Source organism: Erithacus rubecula (genome assembly GCF_903797595.1).
Source record: "Erithacus rubecula genome assembly, contig: SUPER_Z_unloc_4, whole genome shotgun sequence".
NCBI classification, from domain to species: Eukaryota; Metazoa; Chordata; class Aves; order Passeriformes; family Muscicapidae; genus Erithacus; species Erithacus rubecula.
In genome coordinates this window covers 3,521,375-3,540,779 of record NW_027635670.1, presented here as the reverse complement: position 1 = coordinate 3,540,779, position 19,405 = coordinate 3,521,375, and the positions used below count along the sequence as shown (strand labels likewise).

Below are 19,405 nucleotides of genomic sequence, written 5' to 3'. Positions count from 1 at the left end.
TGTTACTTAGTAATTTTTAGGGCAGAAAAATTCCAAATTCTAAGCATTGAAAGCTAAGTTGAAAACTTCAGGGGAAAGCGGCAAGCTCTTCATTTTTAACAATTAGTTTTTTAGCTTACTGTTTTGGACTAATGGTTAGAGAAATCTATAACACCTTTTCAATTATTATAACTACATTATAATCTTGAAAGTTGAAGTTGAATCTTCTCACTTTACGATGGTAAAACCAAACAAAAATCAAGGGCATCAACTTGCATTACACATTGTCTGGCAGGTGTTCTTTCACCCAAGTACTAAACATCTTGCACTTTTTTTATGCTTCCACAAAAGGGTGTCATTTCAGATGTGTCTTCAACTATGATCCTTTGTGCACACAAGTGAAAATGAGCATAGTCCTGGCCAAAGAATTCTGCTTTTGTCATGCTCTTCAATTTGCACATATAGCATGTGAATATATCAAAAAATAGAAAAAGTCAGTTCAAGGTGATGCTACTTATAAGAACAACTGCTAACAATTCCTTGTGAGACTCATCAGAAATTTAACCCTTCAATTAATTAAATAAGAAAACAGGTGACAAGCTAGTTTCTTGATACAATCCCTAGGTTCAGTGATAATGTGTAGCAGAAAAGAAAAAATGGCATAGCACAAAATACAAAGAGTGCTTCAGGCTCTCCATGAAGATTTTTAAAGTGAAGCTTTCTGATTTAAGAAACAATTCTTACAATAATTAAGCACATTTCTTGGCTGTGCTTACATTAAAGTTAGTGCTGTAAACTGAAGCTCATACTCAGAGATGCATAACATTGATAACACTCCCTCTAATGTAGCTCCCTAATGTAGTTTCACCAGCATAAATCACAGCACACTCTTAAGTATTATCTGAAATCTGACATCAATTTCACAGCTACAGAAAACCATGATTTATTATAAATGTCTCATTTTTAATAGTATTAAGATATTTCAGAAGTTGCCCATAAGGTCTTATTCTTAGTCGGAGCACAACTTAAGACAGCATTCCCAGTCCTTCTTAGGAGTCAGGAAGCATAATACTGGTACTCCAGGGGGAGCAAGTAGAGCACAGGACATGACTTTATCCTACTTCCTGTTTAGTTGCTCTCTCTTTACTAGATCCAGCACTAACATTTTTTATTAAAGGAAGCAATATAAATCACCTTGACTTAGTGAATAATCAGAAGCACTAAATTAGATGTTTGGAAAAAAAAATACAACATTTTAATCAAAGAACTCAAAACAGCTGTTACAAACGCTATTAAAAAGTCATAGCCACGTGCACTTACAGTGGATCCAGATAACCCAGTTTTCCTTAGGAGGATAAAAAGAAATCAAATCCAGATACCTGGCCACTGAGCAGGTGACGTGTTGGGAGTCACGGTTTCCTCCAAGCTTGCTGCTCTTAAAGAATGACGCTGAGTTAACAGGACTGTCTGGTACACTGTCCCAGTGAACTGATTTGCTTGCAATGAGCTGTGAAACAGAGAAGTGAGAAATTATATTTAGTTTAAAAAGTTACATTTACAACTACTCAAGTGATAGCACTTTCTAGATGTAGGCAAGTGTGATCATTGTCTTCTTGTGCCCTATCCATTATCACAACTGCAATGAGACAGTTGTCTAAAAAAATCACTTTTCATAGACTTTACCTGTAGCTGTGGCCATCACAGAGACATTGGTAGATGCAAGCAGAGAGCGACGCCGCTAAGGTATGCATTACATATATCTGTAAGACAAAGTTTTACAGAACTTATTACACCCAAAGTAAGCTGTGGTTAACATCACAGCCTTTCACTCTGCATACCAATGTGTAACAAGCACTGGACATGACAGATGTACACACTTATGTTACATACTCACAAAGGCACCTTTCACTTCAGAATTTGTATCAGACAAATCAGTTCACTTTGCCATGAAAAGGATGGGGGAAAATTCACTCACCCCACCAACATAATCACAGATCAGCTCTAGCTGAAATGTTTTCAGGTATCAAATAGCAACATATTAAGCCTATGCAATTACAACCTAAAAAAGTGGCAATTTGCTGGCTCAGAATACAAAGACTTTATTTCAGAATGAAAACTATAATGCAGCTTAGTTCCTGGTCAACTCTTGAGCATCTCTTGGACACACACTCAATTTACTCAGTATCATACTGAGCAGTACTTTTAACACAGCTTACATTTTCTTAATGTATCGCAAAACACACTAAGGTAAATAGCTAGGGAATCTGTTAATCAAAAAAGCTGTATTAAAACAAAAACAGTTTATTGTATTTATCTGTTTGTTCCCTCTAAAGCAAAGCTAATTGGGAACTAAACCATCTTTTTACTGTTCACTAGAAATCCTTAGTAAAAGCAGCCATGATTTGGGTCCTAACACCTACAAAATTTCAGGAAAGACTAAGTTTTATTTCCAGTCAAAGGTTAAAAACAGGTGAAATCTTACAGAAACAATCTTTTTAAAACTACTGTACAATCACATACCATTTCCACAAAAAAAGTCTGGGTTTATTGCACTCTTATGAAAATCAGTTTTTATACTTCAATATTTCATTTCATTCAGGTCTAAGAATGAAATGCAACATCTTCCATTAACATAATAGAAGTAATGAATCCACTGTCATAAAGACAAATATGATGCTGATAATTTTTCCATAATAATGTCCTTTTGGACAAATATTCAGTTCTGAGAGAGGTCAATATGCAACAGTCTGTTGAGCATCTTCAATACCTCAACAATGAGTAATGATCAGTAGACATGTCTCTCAGTTCAAGGTAAGTACTACAGAAAATGTTTGTTTCATGGTTTTATTATTTCTCACAGACAATAAAACAGCACAAAGCTTTCATGCTTTCCAAAAAAAATTTGTGATTTCAGCAAACTACATGATAGTAACAACAAAAAAACTGCAAAATTTCACTTACCTTGCTGTTCTGAGTATCTGGATGAGGTGGAGAATCAAGGTTTATTATAGCATGTAATATGTCATGAGTTAAGTTGCCAAGATGTAGCAATGGATTAGCCACCACTGTTTTGGCACTAGCTGTGCAAGCAAACAGGAGAGGTATGGAGCTTTGCTCTGGTGGAGGGCTGGAAGGTATCTGTACTGACTGCTCCTAAAAACAAGCAAGAAATACACAGAGCAATAGCCCATATTCTCTAAGGGAACATAACAGCTCTTGCTTTTGAAAGAGGGAAAAGGATTATAAAAACAACAACAAAAATAACAATGCACAAAAAAATCACATGAAAAACAGATTTAGATTTATTAAAAAACAGGTATGTGCTACATAGGAAAATTTCAAAAATATTCCAAAACATTTAAAATAAATCTACAAACCTGAAGCACAGAAAATAAAACTGAAGCTCCCCCACATACCTGTTGAGACTCCTGCAACAGCAGAATTAATTCCATTCTGACAGATGCCAAGCCTCCACCATGTGAGCCATGAAGTATACAGTAACTAAGGAACATTCTGAGGAGAGACTGATATTTCAGAAGCCACTGACGTCTTTTCTGAAAATCTTCTTTCTGTAGCATAGTTTTTTCCTGATCAGCTAAGTCTTCATTGTTTTCATGTAATGTAGGTTCCTCTGACATCCCCCTAACTCCTGACTGTATCTCTTCTACTTCAACACCATAATCACAGGTCTTTTGAAGAGCTACCACTTCCCTCTCAAGCCACTGGTAAAGCTGATACCGCAGCTTTCCACCATCTACTTCATAGCCAGTGGACAGCGTACGCAGCTCCACAGTAAGGATTTTCAGGCATGCTCTAAACTTCAGCTGTGCTGAAATGATATCTTCTGATGGACTAAGAATATCTTTGTCATCAACTACACTAAAAGATTCCGTGTAGCTAGAACTTGTTTCATGTAATTTTTCGGTTTTCTTCAGAGGTTTTAGCTCTTTCATTACCAGGGAAGAATCTTCACTCACATCATTTTCATCACTGTCTGATTGTAGTTGCAATTGTTCATCTTGGAATAGAGCACTTGGCTGGCTCCAATCAAAGGAAAGAGTGGAACTTGAATGCTTTTCTGATGAACAATCTGATGATGAACCCAGGCCATTGAATACTGGCTGTGACCAATCAATACTGGATGCTTGATCTTTTGTTTCAAACTCGTTAACTGGAGAATATGGTGAGAAATCTTTACCAGTATCCACTAAACTAGGGGATTTACAGAATGACTTTGACCTCTTGACAACTTTGGGCATCTTTGATAACACTTCTAAGGCCAACATAGGACAACCAGCTTTTAGATGAGCATATGCAGTGGTGAAAAATAGCCGTCTTTCACCTAGGTTGATTTTGTCAGCTAACCCATTTTCTACTGTTAGGCAAATGTGTGTGGAAGATGTATCAGAAGAGCCAAAATGACGTCTCAGCAAGAGGGGATGTGTTCTTAAGTAGTTATAGAAGTTAAACACTGCAGGGTTGCAACTTGATGAACCATCTCCATCTGAAAAGACACGTCAGCATGAGGAAAATGTACCACTCTGTAGGATACAGCTGATCTGCTGCAAAGTTCATCAGAAGGCTTTTAGGTCTTGCTAATTGACCCTATTGTCTACTTCATACATTCATTCTATTGTTTACTTCACTGCACCCTCCTCTGCACCTTTATCATTTGAATATCTCAGTGGGAAGGACACTGCCAAACCTACTAAAACCAAGCAGAGTGAGGAAGCAGGCATGACTTTTTAAATTAAATAAGCTACAATTCCCTTTCCTTGTAGTGAGGCCAGTTTTACTGAAGTTAAACAAGACCACTTTTCTGTTAATTTTACATATCTGAAGTGTCCATTCTCTAAATGACAATAAGATGCTATATCTTAGAGATTTTTACTTAAAGGCTCTTTTAAAAAATTGGATTAGTGTTTTTAATTTTGTCGGCATCTTAAAAGAAATGCAACTTACAACAAACCTAGGAAATCCATAACACTTATATATAATGGTACCAGTATTAAATATAAATAAATGAATTACACAACAGTGCAACACCTATTCATTTCATTTTCATGTCCACAAGAAGAAAAACCCCGAACAGATATGAGCATCAGCACAGGATGATTCACACAGCTTTCAAAGGGCTCAGGCTGAAATAAACCCTTACTCCCTTCTCTGTCAGGAGTTATAGCACAACTAGTAACAGTTAATGGAGACAGGTACAAGAAAAAGCACATTCTAGGTAAGAAAAATAAGGCAAGACATGACAAGCCATGAACTGATCACAGAAGAATTAGCAATACTTCAAAATTATTTCACATAGAAAGATGGGACCAAGATAGAAACAAGCAAACACTATATTCCCCATTTGGTCAAAATCATCCTGAGGCATGCAACTTCTACTGAAATTAGATTCACAAATCAGTTACCCAATTCTAAGTATCTGAGCCTTTATTTATTTCCTTCCAATTGTCCTCAGTACCCAGGACTGAAACCAGCTAACTACCAAGGACCTGAAGCATTTAACTTCAATGAAAACACTACCTTTAGGAAATAATACAATTAATTCTTAGAAGGCCTATAAAGCCAGCAATTGAATATAGAAACTAATTGCTCTAGGAGACTTACATACTGTTTCAGGCAGGACATCCTCATACCATTTTAATTATCAAAAGGTTTCTGTTGGTAGTCTATTATTGGAGACAGCTCTTACCAAGGACTAAAAGCTACAAAACACTCTGTTTTCCAGACTCTCCTATATAAGTGGGTAATCAGAAATTTTGTCCTAGGCTGTGATGGAGTCAAATTAATTCAAGAACTTATTATATCTTTTCATATTCAGACTGCTTCTGGAAAAACAGCTGCATTACTGCCAGGTAATTCCATCATCCTTTAAGCATTAACATGCTTAAAGGACAAAGTATGCATTCATGGGATACAGATAATAACAATACAATCACCATGTTGGCTGTTAAAGTCCACATACATTGCTACAGGAAGCTAGTTACTAACAGTGGTAAGGAACTGTGTGGTTTTGCTCAGATGACACTTTAAGATACTGTGGCTTAAATCAATAAACAGTTAAAACCAACTCAACAGGCCAAATACTTATATTCTTACCTTCATCTTCAACAGAATGTTTAATCAAAGTGTCAAGAGCCTTGCTATAATCTTCCAAAATCCAGTATGCCATACTTCGCAAGAAAGGGTCACAGTGTATGTTTCCTGAGCTCTCTTTTCCAGTAGACACACTGCCCAAAACTCTCTTCTGTAGTACAGATTTGTAAGTGCTAGACACTTCAAACTCCGATTCATAAAGTCTTGATATTACAAGAGCCAACTGAATGTCATGCAGCTTTTCAAGGCAGACCTAATTAAAAATAAGTATATTCAAATGATAAATGTTGTAATTTCTCCTCAGTTTAAAATTATTACAGGCAGAAAGTGACATAAAGCTGCTCAGATTAAAATAAGTAGGTCTATCAACTCCATAGAAAGTGAGCAGGAATTAAGCAGAACAGGTGTAGATAAATATTAAATGCAAGATCAGATTTGCATTTCTTCAGTTTAAGCATGGCATGACAATAGACCTTTGAAATCAACTAGCTTCAATAGATCATTGCCAATGTGCACATGCCACCTCTTACCTCTGGATTCCGGTTGTTTCAGCTACAAAGCTTTACAGAACAAATCCTTCATTATCACAGAGACTAATTTCCTCACAGTTTTGCAATTCAAACAGATCCAGGAAATTATTTTTGCTTGCTTTGTTTTTTGTAAAGAGATTCTAGAAACTAATTCACATCACTGCCAAAACACCATGTCTGAAACTTCCTAATGAAAAACTACACTGTTTTCCTATAGGACTGGGTAGACAATCTGAAAGGAAGCTAATCATAGGTAGGCCCTTTAAATATTAGAGCAGAGAAATTACCCATGTCACTTTTCAGTATCAGTCATGTGACAGTCAAAAAGTGACCAAAATGCAAAGATGAAGGTTTTGTATTTGTCATTCATTTGGAGCGTGAAAGAAGAGCACAAATTGAAAGCATAAGAAGCTTCAGGCGTCATACTAAAGAAAATGCAAACTGCATTCAGTATATTTGTACATTTTGGATAATGTAAGAGTCTTAAACATGAAAAGTTTTATTACCTCCACTGCATCTCTTAAGTGTCCTGCCAACAAGAAAAATGCTGCAGAATGTTCAAAACGCTGTTTGCCAAGCAAAGAAAAAGCATTCTTTAATGCTGCTTTACGCCATCTGTCCTCAGTAAAGTTGTTTCCAAAAAACTGTGTCATTTTAGTATCTTTCTGGGACCTACATATTGAACATAATTGATAAAAACATTTTACTTTTTATTAGTTGCACTATGGTTCTTAATTTCTGCATATTTCAATATAATCTTACACAGATCTTTACATTAGGAAATGCAGTCTCTCACCATGCTGGGAGTTGAGAAGACTACGTATTTAAAAATAGCAGAAACTTCAGTAAATACAAAACCTAATGGTATTTTCAATAACCTGATACAAATACAGAAAACTTCATTTTAAGTGACAATGCAAATTAGTTTTCAGAAGGTTTGCAACACTGAACACTGTATATTGAAACATCAGTTAGAAAGATGCCAGTCTCCTAAAGTAAAGGTAAAATTTTAACTACAAACATGTATGTAAAAGATAGGCATGACATTTCATACACTACACTGCTAGTCCTCAAAAGTACACCAGAATTATGAAGTAATTGAAATTACAGGAGACTTAAGACTAAACCTGCAGCATCTACCTTCAGAAACAGCAACTAAATTCCTTCAGTAAATAAAAGGTTAGAAACTACTGATTTAATGCAATGACTAGTTTAGAAATCATACTTCAGCTTCCAATGGTAAGATTTGTGCTTCCTTTGGATTACCATTACATTCAACTTTTTCCCCCAAAGTTATACCAGACAATGTGAAATTCCATGTAAGAGCCTGAATACCTGTATAATCCCCAGATAACAGCCTTCTTCTTCATGGCAAGGTAAAAAATGGCAGCATCAAGTGGATCGTTGTTTCGCTGGAAAGCTGCTTTAGCCACCTGAGAAGACAGTTCAAAAGCAAAAACACAACCACAATTTGAATTCATCTTAAATGAGATTCCTGCTGCTTCTGGCATCCCATACCCCATAGCGCTCTGAAGTTCTCTTTAATACAGGATCCCTCCCGTCATATGCATCTGATGTAAGAACATGTGAACATACAACAGTATATCACTTAGCTCATGCTCTTCAGTTCTAGAAGCTTTTTTGCAGATCAAATGGGAATCCCTGTATCTGAAGTCAGCTTCTAAAATCATAGCAATACTAATTTACTAGTTACTAGTTACAAAGGACAGACTGAGTCTTGAAAAACAGGCTGGGACCAGTGATTACTTTTGGAGGCTGGAAAGGAAAAAGGGCAAGTGGCAGCAAGGATAGTCCAAGTCCCATGTAAGATAGCCTTCAACTCAAGTCCAGAATATAGATTTTTTTTTTTTATGCAAGGCAGTTAAGTTTCATAAAGTGATGATTAATTACTGAAGATTTAAAAGTAAAAGTAGAGATAGGCATTTTACCACTTCTCGCTTTGTTGTCAAAGTATATTGTGCATGACATTTTCTAGCTCAACAAGAGCTAGAAAACAAGTTTTTCCAGGAGCTTAAAACAAGTTTTCCAAGAGCTTAAAACAAGTGCTAATGAGGTTAGGCTTGTTGCCACATTTTTGCCACAAACAAAAAAGCCACCAAGCCAAAACAAAACAATAGGTTAGTTTATAATGAAAAATAATCAATTTGCAAGACTGATGTACCTATAATATCTAAGTTGTTCCCACAGCTGATAGGTATCTAAGAAGAACCTTTTCCCACAACTTGTTTCTCAATTTTGCTACAAAAAACAATTATATACTCCATCTGTATCTCGAGCATCCACAATGAACACTGTACAGTGTTAAATTTAAGATGGGGTAACTAAGTGCAAAAAATGTACTCCACACTGGAATTTGAAGTCAAAAGTACTAAAAAAAAATTAGTTAAATACAGAAGTTCATGTCCATACAGAAAAGTATAGATACAAAAAAATGCAGCATGAAACATCCAAAAAAACTCCATTATCTGAAAACTGCATAAATAGAAGGTAAAGAGCTGTTCAGAAAGATTTTGTCGATTTGTTGGTGTGTTTTTTAAAATGCTACAGTTACCTTTTCTATACATTTCCGCAGGCTGTGGATGTTTCGAACCCACCATCCCACACCCATAGCTCTGAGCTCTGACCATGTTGGATCTCCCTTCTGCACTGCAGGGAGCATACTCAGGAGTTCTTCCTCTGCTACAGAATGGAATGCCCAGGCAAAGTGACTGGTAGATAAGCCTATACAATAAACATTAAAACAAATGAGAAAAAAAAATAATCAGAAGACATTCATTAATAAAAAAATCCAGAATCTGAAGATAAGGGGATGGGAAAGGGAGAAGGGAAGAAGGTCAAACTGGTTGTTTTGGATTTTTAAGTGTATTTCTGAGGAGGTAACAGAAATGTAAGAGTATTTGTTAGGACTGCATATCAAATATTACAGAAAAATCATACAACTGAGGCACTTCTCACCCTCACCAATTTCTGAGCTCACCAGAAGCAGAAGTATCTCAACTAAAATTACTCCATCAGAAAGCTAACTCTGCAATACTCTCCTGGCAAATTCCAATCTCTGATTCAGCTGAGGGGTAAGAAAAGCCATGTGACTGAAAATGCTATCAATTGTCATGATGGCTAAAGGAGTAATCACAGCCAGACTTTAGATCTGATTATGACTAATCAAATCCATTTTGTTCTGTCATCTGCAATATCAGGACAGAACGAGCTAAATTATACAGAAAAAGCTCCTTATATGAAATAGTTGATTGTATAATTACAGTAAGAATACAGAAATATTTAAAGTATGAGTAGTAATTTTTTTTCCAAATATGTACCAAGCCCCTACATAGATACATACAGATTTCTACTACATTATTCCAGCAGAAGGTTATTCCAACAACATGGTACTAGAAATCCATTGAATTTGGGGAAACAGAAACACCCCCCACCCCAACTAAAAACTTGTTATAAAAACATCAGTTTCGAGACCTTTCTCAAAAACAAAATAAGGCATTTCCTGCTCTAGCATTCATTCATATTTTTTTCTTAAAAAACTGCAATGAATTAAATCTCTGATTCTGCAGAGGCACATCAATAGCACACCAGTCACAGGTGCAGCAACATCACTAAAACTCAACTCATCTAAGAAAACATCAGTTACCTTGGTGAAGCAGCTGGGCTCGATGCACAGGAGGAAGAGCAGTTGACAGAAAGGTATGAAGACGGACAGCCAATAAAAATTTTAAACCACACTCATCAAGAGTCTCTCCACCTGGAAATAAACATTTTTACACACATTTTACAGCAATTATTCCAAGTAAGTACTAACAGAAGAAATATAATTTTGTGACTACTAACACTTCCAATTTGTAAACTATGGCTTAGTTTATAATCCTCCCCTTCAAGAAAAGAAAATTTCAAATATAAAAACTTTTGAAGTTATTTATTCTGCTTAATGAAAGAAACATAAAAATGTTATATACTAAAAAAAACAATTGATTTCTTAATTTCTCTACACAGTACAACAAACATTTGTCATTACCATCTCTTCAAAAGTGAATTAAAAATAATTATAGTATGTGGACTGATGGACTCACAGTGGCATTATCAGGTAGCGAAAGAAAATTTTATTTTTATCAAAGCATTAGGCCTTGAAATAATTATACTATGAAATGATGGTGCATCCTCATCTTACATGCCACAAAAATATTTCAATACAGGAAAAAAATTCCAGAAAAGGTTGTGAAGCACAGTAACACATTTAACTTGGTAGAGACAACTTACCCTGACTTCTGTCTCTGCTTTCTCCAATGTCAGTACTGGTAGTAGCAATTGTGTCTGCCAAAGCCATCAATGACATTTGCTCCATCCGAGTCAGACCTGGCAAGCTTGAATGAAGCAAGTGACGAGAAAGAACTTGAGCATGTTCTGGTCCAAAGTAAGTTGGGCTGTATTGAGAAAGATCAATGACTGTCGGTTTTGAGCTGTCTTCATCTGCCTCAAATGGGACAAGGTCATCTGTACTTATAACAGTAGTCTGGAAGAGGTTTTCGTAACTGTCATTAGGCACATCCTTTTTATTTTGACTATTCTGATTATTGGACTTCTCTGAACAGGAATCATCATCTGCAGCAAGCAGAGCATACAGAGGCAATGGTGGAACAGAGTCTATTTCTATATAGTCTGTTGTCTCTGTTTTGCTGAACATTTTGGGATCTCTTGCAGTACTTCCACTAGCGCTGATTGTCAGAGATCTGAGCCTCTTGTCATGATTAGGCTCAGACTCATTAATAGCAACAATTTCTCCAGCAATGCACTTCACCAAATGGGACAGAATGGCTTTTGCTCTGCGTACTTTACCAAGATCCATGAGTTCCAATAGCTGATATGGGTGGTACTGAGGTAAAGTTGGAGATAACATATGAGCTGCTTCAAAAAGACCAGAATCTTCCATTTCCATAGACAGATCAGAGGCAGACCTTTTCCCACTAAGTTTCTGTGCAAGGCTGGTCATAGATCTGGTCAAAGTTCTCTTTGGTGGATGCAGACCTGAGGCAGCTGACTGGCTTTGTTTCATTAAGCTAGCTATGCATGGCATACTTCCACTGTAGGAATCTGTACTAACTAGTTCCTGCTTAGAAGAAGATTGCCACTGGGAATAAACGTGCATTTCACAATCCATTCCAACTACCAGAATGCCATCACGCACCCAAGACAAGGATACAGGAAAAGGAGGTGACCCCTCTACAGATGAAACCAAGTCAACACAACGCAGTAAAACAAACCCAGAAAGAATTTCAGCCTTAGGATTGCCACTGTGGGAAATTGCTACAATCTCATTACCATTTTGTTCTTGCCTCTTCCCAGACAGCTGACCAAACATATAAAGTTTTGATCCAATCCCCACTGTCAGAATATGTGAACCATCTTCCCTAGACATCCAATCTAAGTGTACCAAGTGTTTAGTGTTGGGTATAATACTCCCACCATGAGACAGAGAAGTATCTTGTTGGTTATCTGGCACTAAATCAACACTATCAACACTAACACCCGAGTCCAGCATGGTGCCTACCTCATCTAAATTAAGTGTCTGTTCTAAAATCCAAGAGGAACCCCCTGTAGATTCACATTCAAAAATACTAACGTGCATCACAAAATCTTGAGAAAGATGGCTATCTCTAGATGCTGCCTGCTTGTACGCTACTGCTAATCTGTTTGTGTGTGCACAGCTGACATCAGTTGGCCTTCCTGGAACATTGATAGCACTACTGTTAGGAAGTCCATCCTCAATCAGTAATGGCCATTCTTCCCACACGTATTTAACATCACTGTCTGTGCCATACTGTGGCATGGAAGAAGCTGATGCTTCAGTGGCAACCCTGCATCTCCAGAATCGAACTTTTCCATCAGAGCAGGAAGTAGCCAGCAGATAAGGTGCACGACAAACAGGATATATGGAGGAAGAACTGAGGTGTCCTAAAATGAAATAAAATGTGCTTTTACTGGAGGAAATACTAAAAACCAAAATTAGCACCATTTTTACTCAGCCACCACCATTTTATTGCTCCAAATTTTAAAAAGTAATACTGCTTCCTCACAAAGAGGTCATTTGCAGGGCCTCACGAAGGAGACAATATGTCAAAAATACCACGAAAACATTTTACCCTTTGATTGTATTTTGTGCTCGAGGGGAGAGTCAAATTCTATTATTTAAGCATGAATATTAATATATATTCGCTATTGTCAATCTAAATCTAAACTGTATTTTAGAAATCTAAAACTATTTTAGAAAGACTACTGATGAAAACCTTAACATTTAAGTATGCTGAGATCCTACAAAAAATTTCATGAATGACTGCAAAACAAAACTTACTCAGTTTCCACTTATTCTATTTTTTGCAAGAATATAGAATACAGTAAATATACCTTAAGTACTTCATTTTAGTCTTAGTTTGAGGACTGAGATATTAAATCAGGGGAAGTGCATTTTAGCAAACCTTTTGGATTCACCTACACATACTCAACTCTAACAATGAATGCAAAATTTACTATTACTATGTTTCTATTTTAAGATCAAAGTCAAAGACGGAGATTCTATATTTTAGTCATTTAAGAAACGATGACAAACCTGCTGATGGCTTAACACTTATTATTTCTACTCCTTCTGGCATACTCAACTCTTGACTATACACCATTTTGGAAGACAGAGTAAGCCAGCTGGTGCTCTGAAGGTTTGCTCTACAGGCCCGATACTTTTGAGTGAAAGGTGATTGGATCTTCTCTGGATCTGGTGAAGAATACGATTCTTCTGTTTGTGTTGCTTCTTCAGGTGGATTTAAACCTATCTTTTCATCTAAAAAAAAGTTTGCATTGTTAATTTTAAAAGGTCAATTATTTATTTTAATGTAAGAAGTAATCTTACTTTAATAGTGCCAGAGACAGAAAAACCTGACTTAAAATTTTACATTAATTTTAATGAAATGCGTTCTTTACTCAGATTTAAAGATAAATGTGAGGACATCTCACATTGAATACTTTTGAGAGTCTAGAACTGTTTAGAGATCATAACAGAATCAAAGCATGACCAAAAAGACCAAAACCACAGTCAAAGAGAGGTACGTGGCTAACCACTGAAAATAAGGTTTCAGTTAGAAAAAATTACCTGCAGCTAAGGAAAAACGAAGACTTTCTTGTCTTAGCTTAAAAATTTGGAAGTTATTTTTCAGAAAAGTTTTAATAACAGCTTTATTTTATTCCTTGAAACATAGGCTCTCAGAGAATGCAATATGAATGCTTCCCTTTTTTAATAAAGCTCAGTAGCTGAAGTATGAAATTGATGGAAATGGAACACAAAAACTTCCAACAGATGTGCTGAAAAGCTCAGCAATTTCCTCATCACATAGATGCATCAGAAAACTCAGATTATTCTCACTAACTTACAAACTAATTGCAATAATGCTTCTTCTCTCATTTGAAAGCAACAGTAAGAAATGCTAATTCAGTTTAAATGACAGAAACATGAAGATGAATGACAGAAATCTGTTATGTTTCTGAATGCCAAACATAACAGATTCCTTTGATAAGTGTCATCAGATTTATGTTTCTTAAAATATTTACATGTCAACAGAAAACTACTGAAGTGTCTCTTACCTTTCTTTAAATATTAGTTTTAGAGGAAGTTTAAAAGACAATCAGCAGATTTCAGAATGTCAGATTGTTTAGAATTGTAATGGCATCACTGATGCTTAGGTGCTTCAGACTAAGATCCTATTCAAAATGTATAATTTTGCATAAATGCAAAAACTACAGAACAAGAATTTCCAAAAAGCTAAACATCTTAACTGCTAGACTGTACTAAAAGTATTTAAGCATATCTGGCCTTAGAATGCACAGAAAGTACCAAACTCCAAACTGAACTGAAGAGTTTCAACAATCAGAAGATAAGACAATCAAGAAAGAATGGTTGTGATAAAATCTTGTAAACAAATGCAGAACCTTTTCAAAATGATGAAGCATTTTAGATTACACTGAACAGCAGACACCCACTAGACAACGGCTTCTTTAAAAAGAAAATTACAAGAAAGAGGGCTTACCTATTGAGACAGGAATTGCCTTCAAATGTAAATGCCACATATGTAGTAATGAATGGCTTTGTGTATACTCTATCACTATTAAGTAGAATTTTTCAGAGAATCCATTCTGCTGGTTTCCTAGTGAAATTGATAACAGGAAAATCTTAGGGGTTATTCACCTCAAAGCAGAACTATATTTTGCTGGCTAGCAAATAATTCCATTAAGCTAACATGAACTAACACTGAAATGCAACAATCTGACTTTATCTGTTACATTAGATTTCTCAGTTTTTTACCACAACCAAAAAACACTACAATTACAGGTACACTCATATAAGAGCTGTCAGTTTTTTCTTTCAGAGACGACAATGTATTGGCCTGATTTTGCTAGGTTTAAAGTTAAATCCCAGAGTGTATTATCAGTACAGTATAGTCTAGAACACAAGAGATACAATGCTTCTTCCTAAGAATTTACTTGCTCTAGTTTACACAAAAAAAAAGAAAAAAGAAAAAAAAAAGAAAATGTGAAGTATACTATCAACAGGTGCCTGTTTCTGGAGGGTTCACCCAGGTATTCTCTTCCCCTCATATAAAAGTCAACCCATTAGGACCAAGAAGGAATAGTTAATTTAGGGACTCTCTTCCCTTCACAATTCCTTTTACCCTTTAGAGGTATGTATATACATAAAACATTAACAAGAATAAGTTGCATTTGCCCCTGCTTTTCACACTGTAGTGCTTATGGTATCATAGAAAAATGCAAGTGAATTTGTTCTTTTTAGAAACAACATGAGATAACTACTTTCATGCATTATTGAAGATGAAAGAAGAAAGTACTAGAAAATAATTTCAAATTAGAATGCATGCAAATAATCCAGTTCTAATTTAACAGTTTTTAAGGGCTTTTTTAGCCCAATTCCTTACATGGATGGATGGCATGCAGCAATCTATTACAGACTTTCAGAACACATACAGATGTATACAGTTGTCCAAGATCTATTATTTCCATGCTTCTTCTAAAATTATTTCTGTGAATCATACTCAAAATGTAAACACACAATTGTGCTGTACAGTAACACTTTTTATGTTCTCTATTTTGTCTCTTACTTTCAACATCTCAATTGCATTTTTTGGTCTCCACTGAAGGCTGGGATTATCTCCACTATACCAAATGTCTTCCTCAGGTAGAAAATAGCCAGTTCCCAAACAATCATTACACATATCCAGTTGATTTAGTATTTCCCTAGGTTCCTTTGACACTTTTCCACAGCTCTGCTTCCTTTCATTCAGGACTCCATCTAGTACTGCAGATGACCTGGTATCACAAACTTGACTCTGACCCCCTTTTCCTGGCACATTATTTCATTGGAGTGACACAATGTGATGACTATATACCCAAATAACTCGGGCACTCCACCAAGGAAAACCAATCATTTCTTCCAGAGCAATTCAGATCTGTACAAGGACCTATAAATCCACACACTACTCACAGTATTAAAGTGAGGAGGAATTGTTTGTCTTGCCATTTGTTGCAAGGCCTGAGGAGCAATATTTAGTTGATATAAAAGAAAAGCATCATTAAAGGATACAGAAATTTTGTCTGTCATACCCCACAAGTGCAGACTCCACATTTAAAACCCCTTCATGCAAGGGGAAACGTGTCATGCAAAACACAGAAAACAATGGGTATCTTGTCATTTAAACCACTTGATCTAAAATTTGGTTGCACACAATTCAAAGGAAGTGAAACATCCATGAGTTTCATTAGACTAGAGGTCCTTCTGAAGATCTCAAATTACGGTATCTGACATTAAAATTATAAAATCCAATTAATAAGTTCATTTCCTCCTGTGGAATGAAAAATAAATCACTGTCTTCAATGTTCTATAAAAAGAAATTCTTTACCAGAGTCTGATAAACTGTTCTTCTTTGAAGGCATTTCCTTCTCCTGGTTATTTAAAATAAAGTCTTCTTGAAAAACATGGAATAACTGTGTTTTCCGGCCATGCTAAGGAAGTAAAAACACACAAGAAGTGGACATTCTCACATATACTTTTCAAGATTGCTCTTTTAACATGGGAGCTTTCAATTTGGTACATTAAACACATCAACAGAAGACTCCTCATGAAAATTTATCTTCATTATTCACATTCTTTTAACTTACAGGTACTGTTGAAAGCAAGTACAAGAATATGTCAAAAACAGTTTGAATACCACAAATTTACCTAATGGAGAGCTACAGGTATTGCCTTTATTATTAACACTTTTAAAAGAGCTAATTATGGCATAAAATGAGTATAGCAAAAGATCTTACAAGTTCTGTGATGGCATCCAGTTCAATGATACATCCTGGGCGAGCTGTAGATTGCTGACTTATGATGTTAAAAACTTCACCAACATATTTCTGTTTAAAAAGAAGCAGGGAAGTGGTATTGTTAGCTCCTATGCATTTTTGTGGCACAACCTCCTAGATAGGTGCAACATCACTATGCAAATGTTAACTAAAGCATTAAATACAGACTAGTTGTGATTCAGTAAGCACACAAGTAACATCCCCTGTTTTATGAGGAATATATTTGGTTTTGATGCTGAAAAGTGCCAAGAGCAGCTGGAAAGCATAAATCAATTTATCATCCTTTCTCCAAAAGCCGCATTGTTGTCTCAGCTTTTCCTTAGAATGGCAATGCACCCACACGTATTATTCCTTGTGATGCAAGCTCTTCACAGGTATTTCCCAATCTGCCTCAATATGCAGAGTTGGCATAAATACAGCATGGCTAAATAAAGCTTTACCTAATCTGTTTTTACAAGCAGAATAATCTGTGGAAGCCTTAGCAACCAGCTTAGTCAGTCACCATGTCTGAGCCTAGTGCAACTGAATGAAGTTGCAACATGCAAAAACTTAAGATTGATTTTCACTTACAGAAATTTCTGGATTGGAGAGCTCACACAGAAGTTTCTTAGCATCTATTACAGCTTGATATAATCTTAAATGCTGTCCATCACTAGCCACAAAGCAGGCACTTGGAGAATTACAGTACGCACCTGAAAAGCGGAAAGGTAGAAAGTGCTTAAATACTCAAATACCATATTGCTTCCTTTTTTGTTTTTTGACAACAGGTGTTTTTGAACTTATGATGAAAAACAATATAGCATAAAAAAACCCCCTTCTGTTAACTTCTATTATCAGCAAGAGCTACAAAGTTCAAAGCTGTGCTTAGCAATCAAATCAAATTATACAAATGGAAATCAGAATTCCATTTGCAAACTAGAGCTAAATCTCCCTCAGTTTTTATGTCTTCAGCATGCTATGAAGTATGCATGAGTAACGTGTAAGAACTTTACTGCTTAAGCTCCTAAAATATCAAAACCATTAAATAAAACAGAAGAACAGAGAAACTTTTTACACAGGAATAAAGAATTCCCACGTATGAACAGCTTAAAAATTTGTGAAATAAAGGACCCATGCTCAACATTTCTTCCAGTACATTAAAGTGTATCTGTATTATCTATTTAAGAATATTATTAGGCTATATTAATTTTATTCTAGAACATTTCATTAATTAGAAAATAAAACTCACCAAGGCAATAGCTGGGTATAAGTGTGGGCAGCCATGCAACATTAGAAAAAGCTGAAACATGAAGAGAATTGATCCGAGCAAGCTCAGAAACTCCACCAGAAAAGGACAGAGGCCCAACAGGATCTACTCTCCAAAGAATAAGTTCACTGTAAACAGCGTTGGGATCCTGGGATGCTACATTTGCATTGCCTCTACTCTGAGGTCTTACTGGTGACTCCTCAGACTTAAAAGAATCATTTGCCTGTATTGATTTCTCTGGTGAAATTAGAGCATTGTGATGTGAGGTTGTAAGCAGCAGTGGTAACACTGAGTGGCAAGCCAAGTCATTAAGATGAAAACGGTGACCACAGTATCGGGATTTGTGTGAAATACTGAGTACAGTTGAAAAGGCAGATTCTTCAGCAAAACTCACTAGCCACTGGTTCAGTGACCCATCTGCATGTTTGGAAATCATCATAACATTAGGTGTGAAGATACTCAGTTTTAAGCTGTTGGTTGATTTACTGTGTCCAGAAGAGATAAGCATAGATGAAGATCGTGTAAGGCCAGGAGGCTTTTGTTTGCCTTGTTGGATAGCTAAGTCAACATTCTTGGTACAAGCATACATCACTATACTTCTGCAAAGAGAGTTTGCATCACCCGTTGGAAACGCAACAGGAATTCTTGAGACAAAAGACACCTGCAATTTCAAGAAAGAAAGAATAAGTATTAGAGTACCCATCACACTTCTCACTGAACGCCAATGTAAAACGCAGGAGGAGTAAAGTACCTGCACCTGGCGAAACATGCCAGGCTGGTATTCATCTAGCCAGTCCACGTGCCACACCAGCAGGGAGCCATCCACAGGATGTATACTGAAGAGCATGTCAGCATTTTTACTCCATTCAGAAAGCAAAACTTCAATTTCATGATCAAAAATAGCAGAAGATAAAGGAACAAGGCTTGAATATGGAGCAGCTTTCTCATCACCCAGATCCTTCTTCTCTTGGTTTCCTTTTTGTTCATCTCCATTTTCATCAACTTCTACAATACACAGGTAAATATATAGATGTATACATACAGTTGAATACAGAGACATATATATTCAAAACCGGAAGTATAACAGTGTTTTTCAGGCATAAGAGCTAATTTC

At 36.2% G+C, this 19,405-nt stretch overlaps 1 protein-coding gene across 5 annotated transcripts in view; it reads right to left on the bottom strand.

Moving 5' to 3' along the window:
* Window positions 1-19,405, bottom strand: part of DMXL1 (Dmx like 1) — a 77,731-nt gene that overhangs the window by 28,518 nt on the left and 29,808 nt on the right. For all 5 annotated transcript variants that reach the window (XM_079331503.1, XM_079331502.1, XM_079331499.1 and 2 more), the window contains 17 exons: window positions 19,043-19,296; window positions 18,274-18,952; window positions 17,616-17,737; window positions 17,007-17,096; window positions 16,598-16,700; window positions 14,714-14,830; window positions 13,249-13,473; window positions 10,905-12,596; window positions 10,282-10,392; window positions 9,190-9,359; window positions 7,953-8,050; window positions 7,124-7,289; window positions 6,091-6,340; window positions 3,396-4,483; window positions 2,941-3,132; window positions 1,663-1,739; window positions 1,359-1,486 (listed from right to left, as the gene is read on the bottom strand). In XM_079331503.1, the coding sequence (XP_079187629.1) occupies window positions 1,359-1,486; window positions 1,663-1,739; window positions 2,941-3,132; window positions 3,396-4,483; window positions 6,091-6,340; window positions 7,124-7,289; window positions 7,953-8,050; window positions 9,190-9,359; window positions 10,282-10,392; window positions 10,905-12,596; window positions 13,249-13,473; window positions 14,714-14,830; window positions 16,598-16,700; window positions 17,007-17,096; window positions 17,616-17,737; window positions 18,274-18,952; window positions 19,043-19,296 (5,562 nt within the window). The remainder of the gene's footprint in view (window positions 1-1,358; window positions 1,487-1,662; window positions 1,740-2,940; window positions 3,133-3,395; window positions 4,484-6,090; window positions 6,341-7,123; window positions 7,290-7,952; window positions 8,051-9,189; window positions 9,360-10,281; window positions 10,393-10,904; window positions 12,597-13,248; window positions 13,474-14,713; window positions 14,831-16,597; window positions 16,701-17,006; window positions 17,097-17,615; window positions 17,738-18,273; window positions 18,953-19,042; window positions 19,297-19,405) is intronic.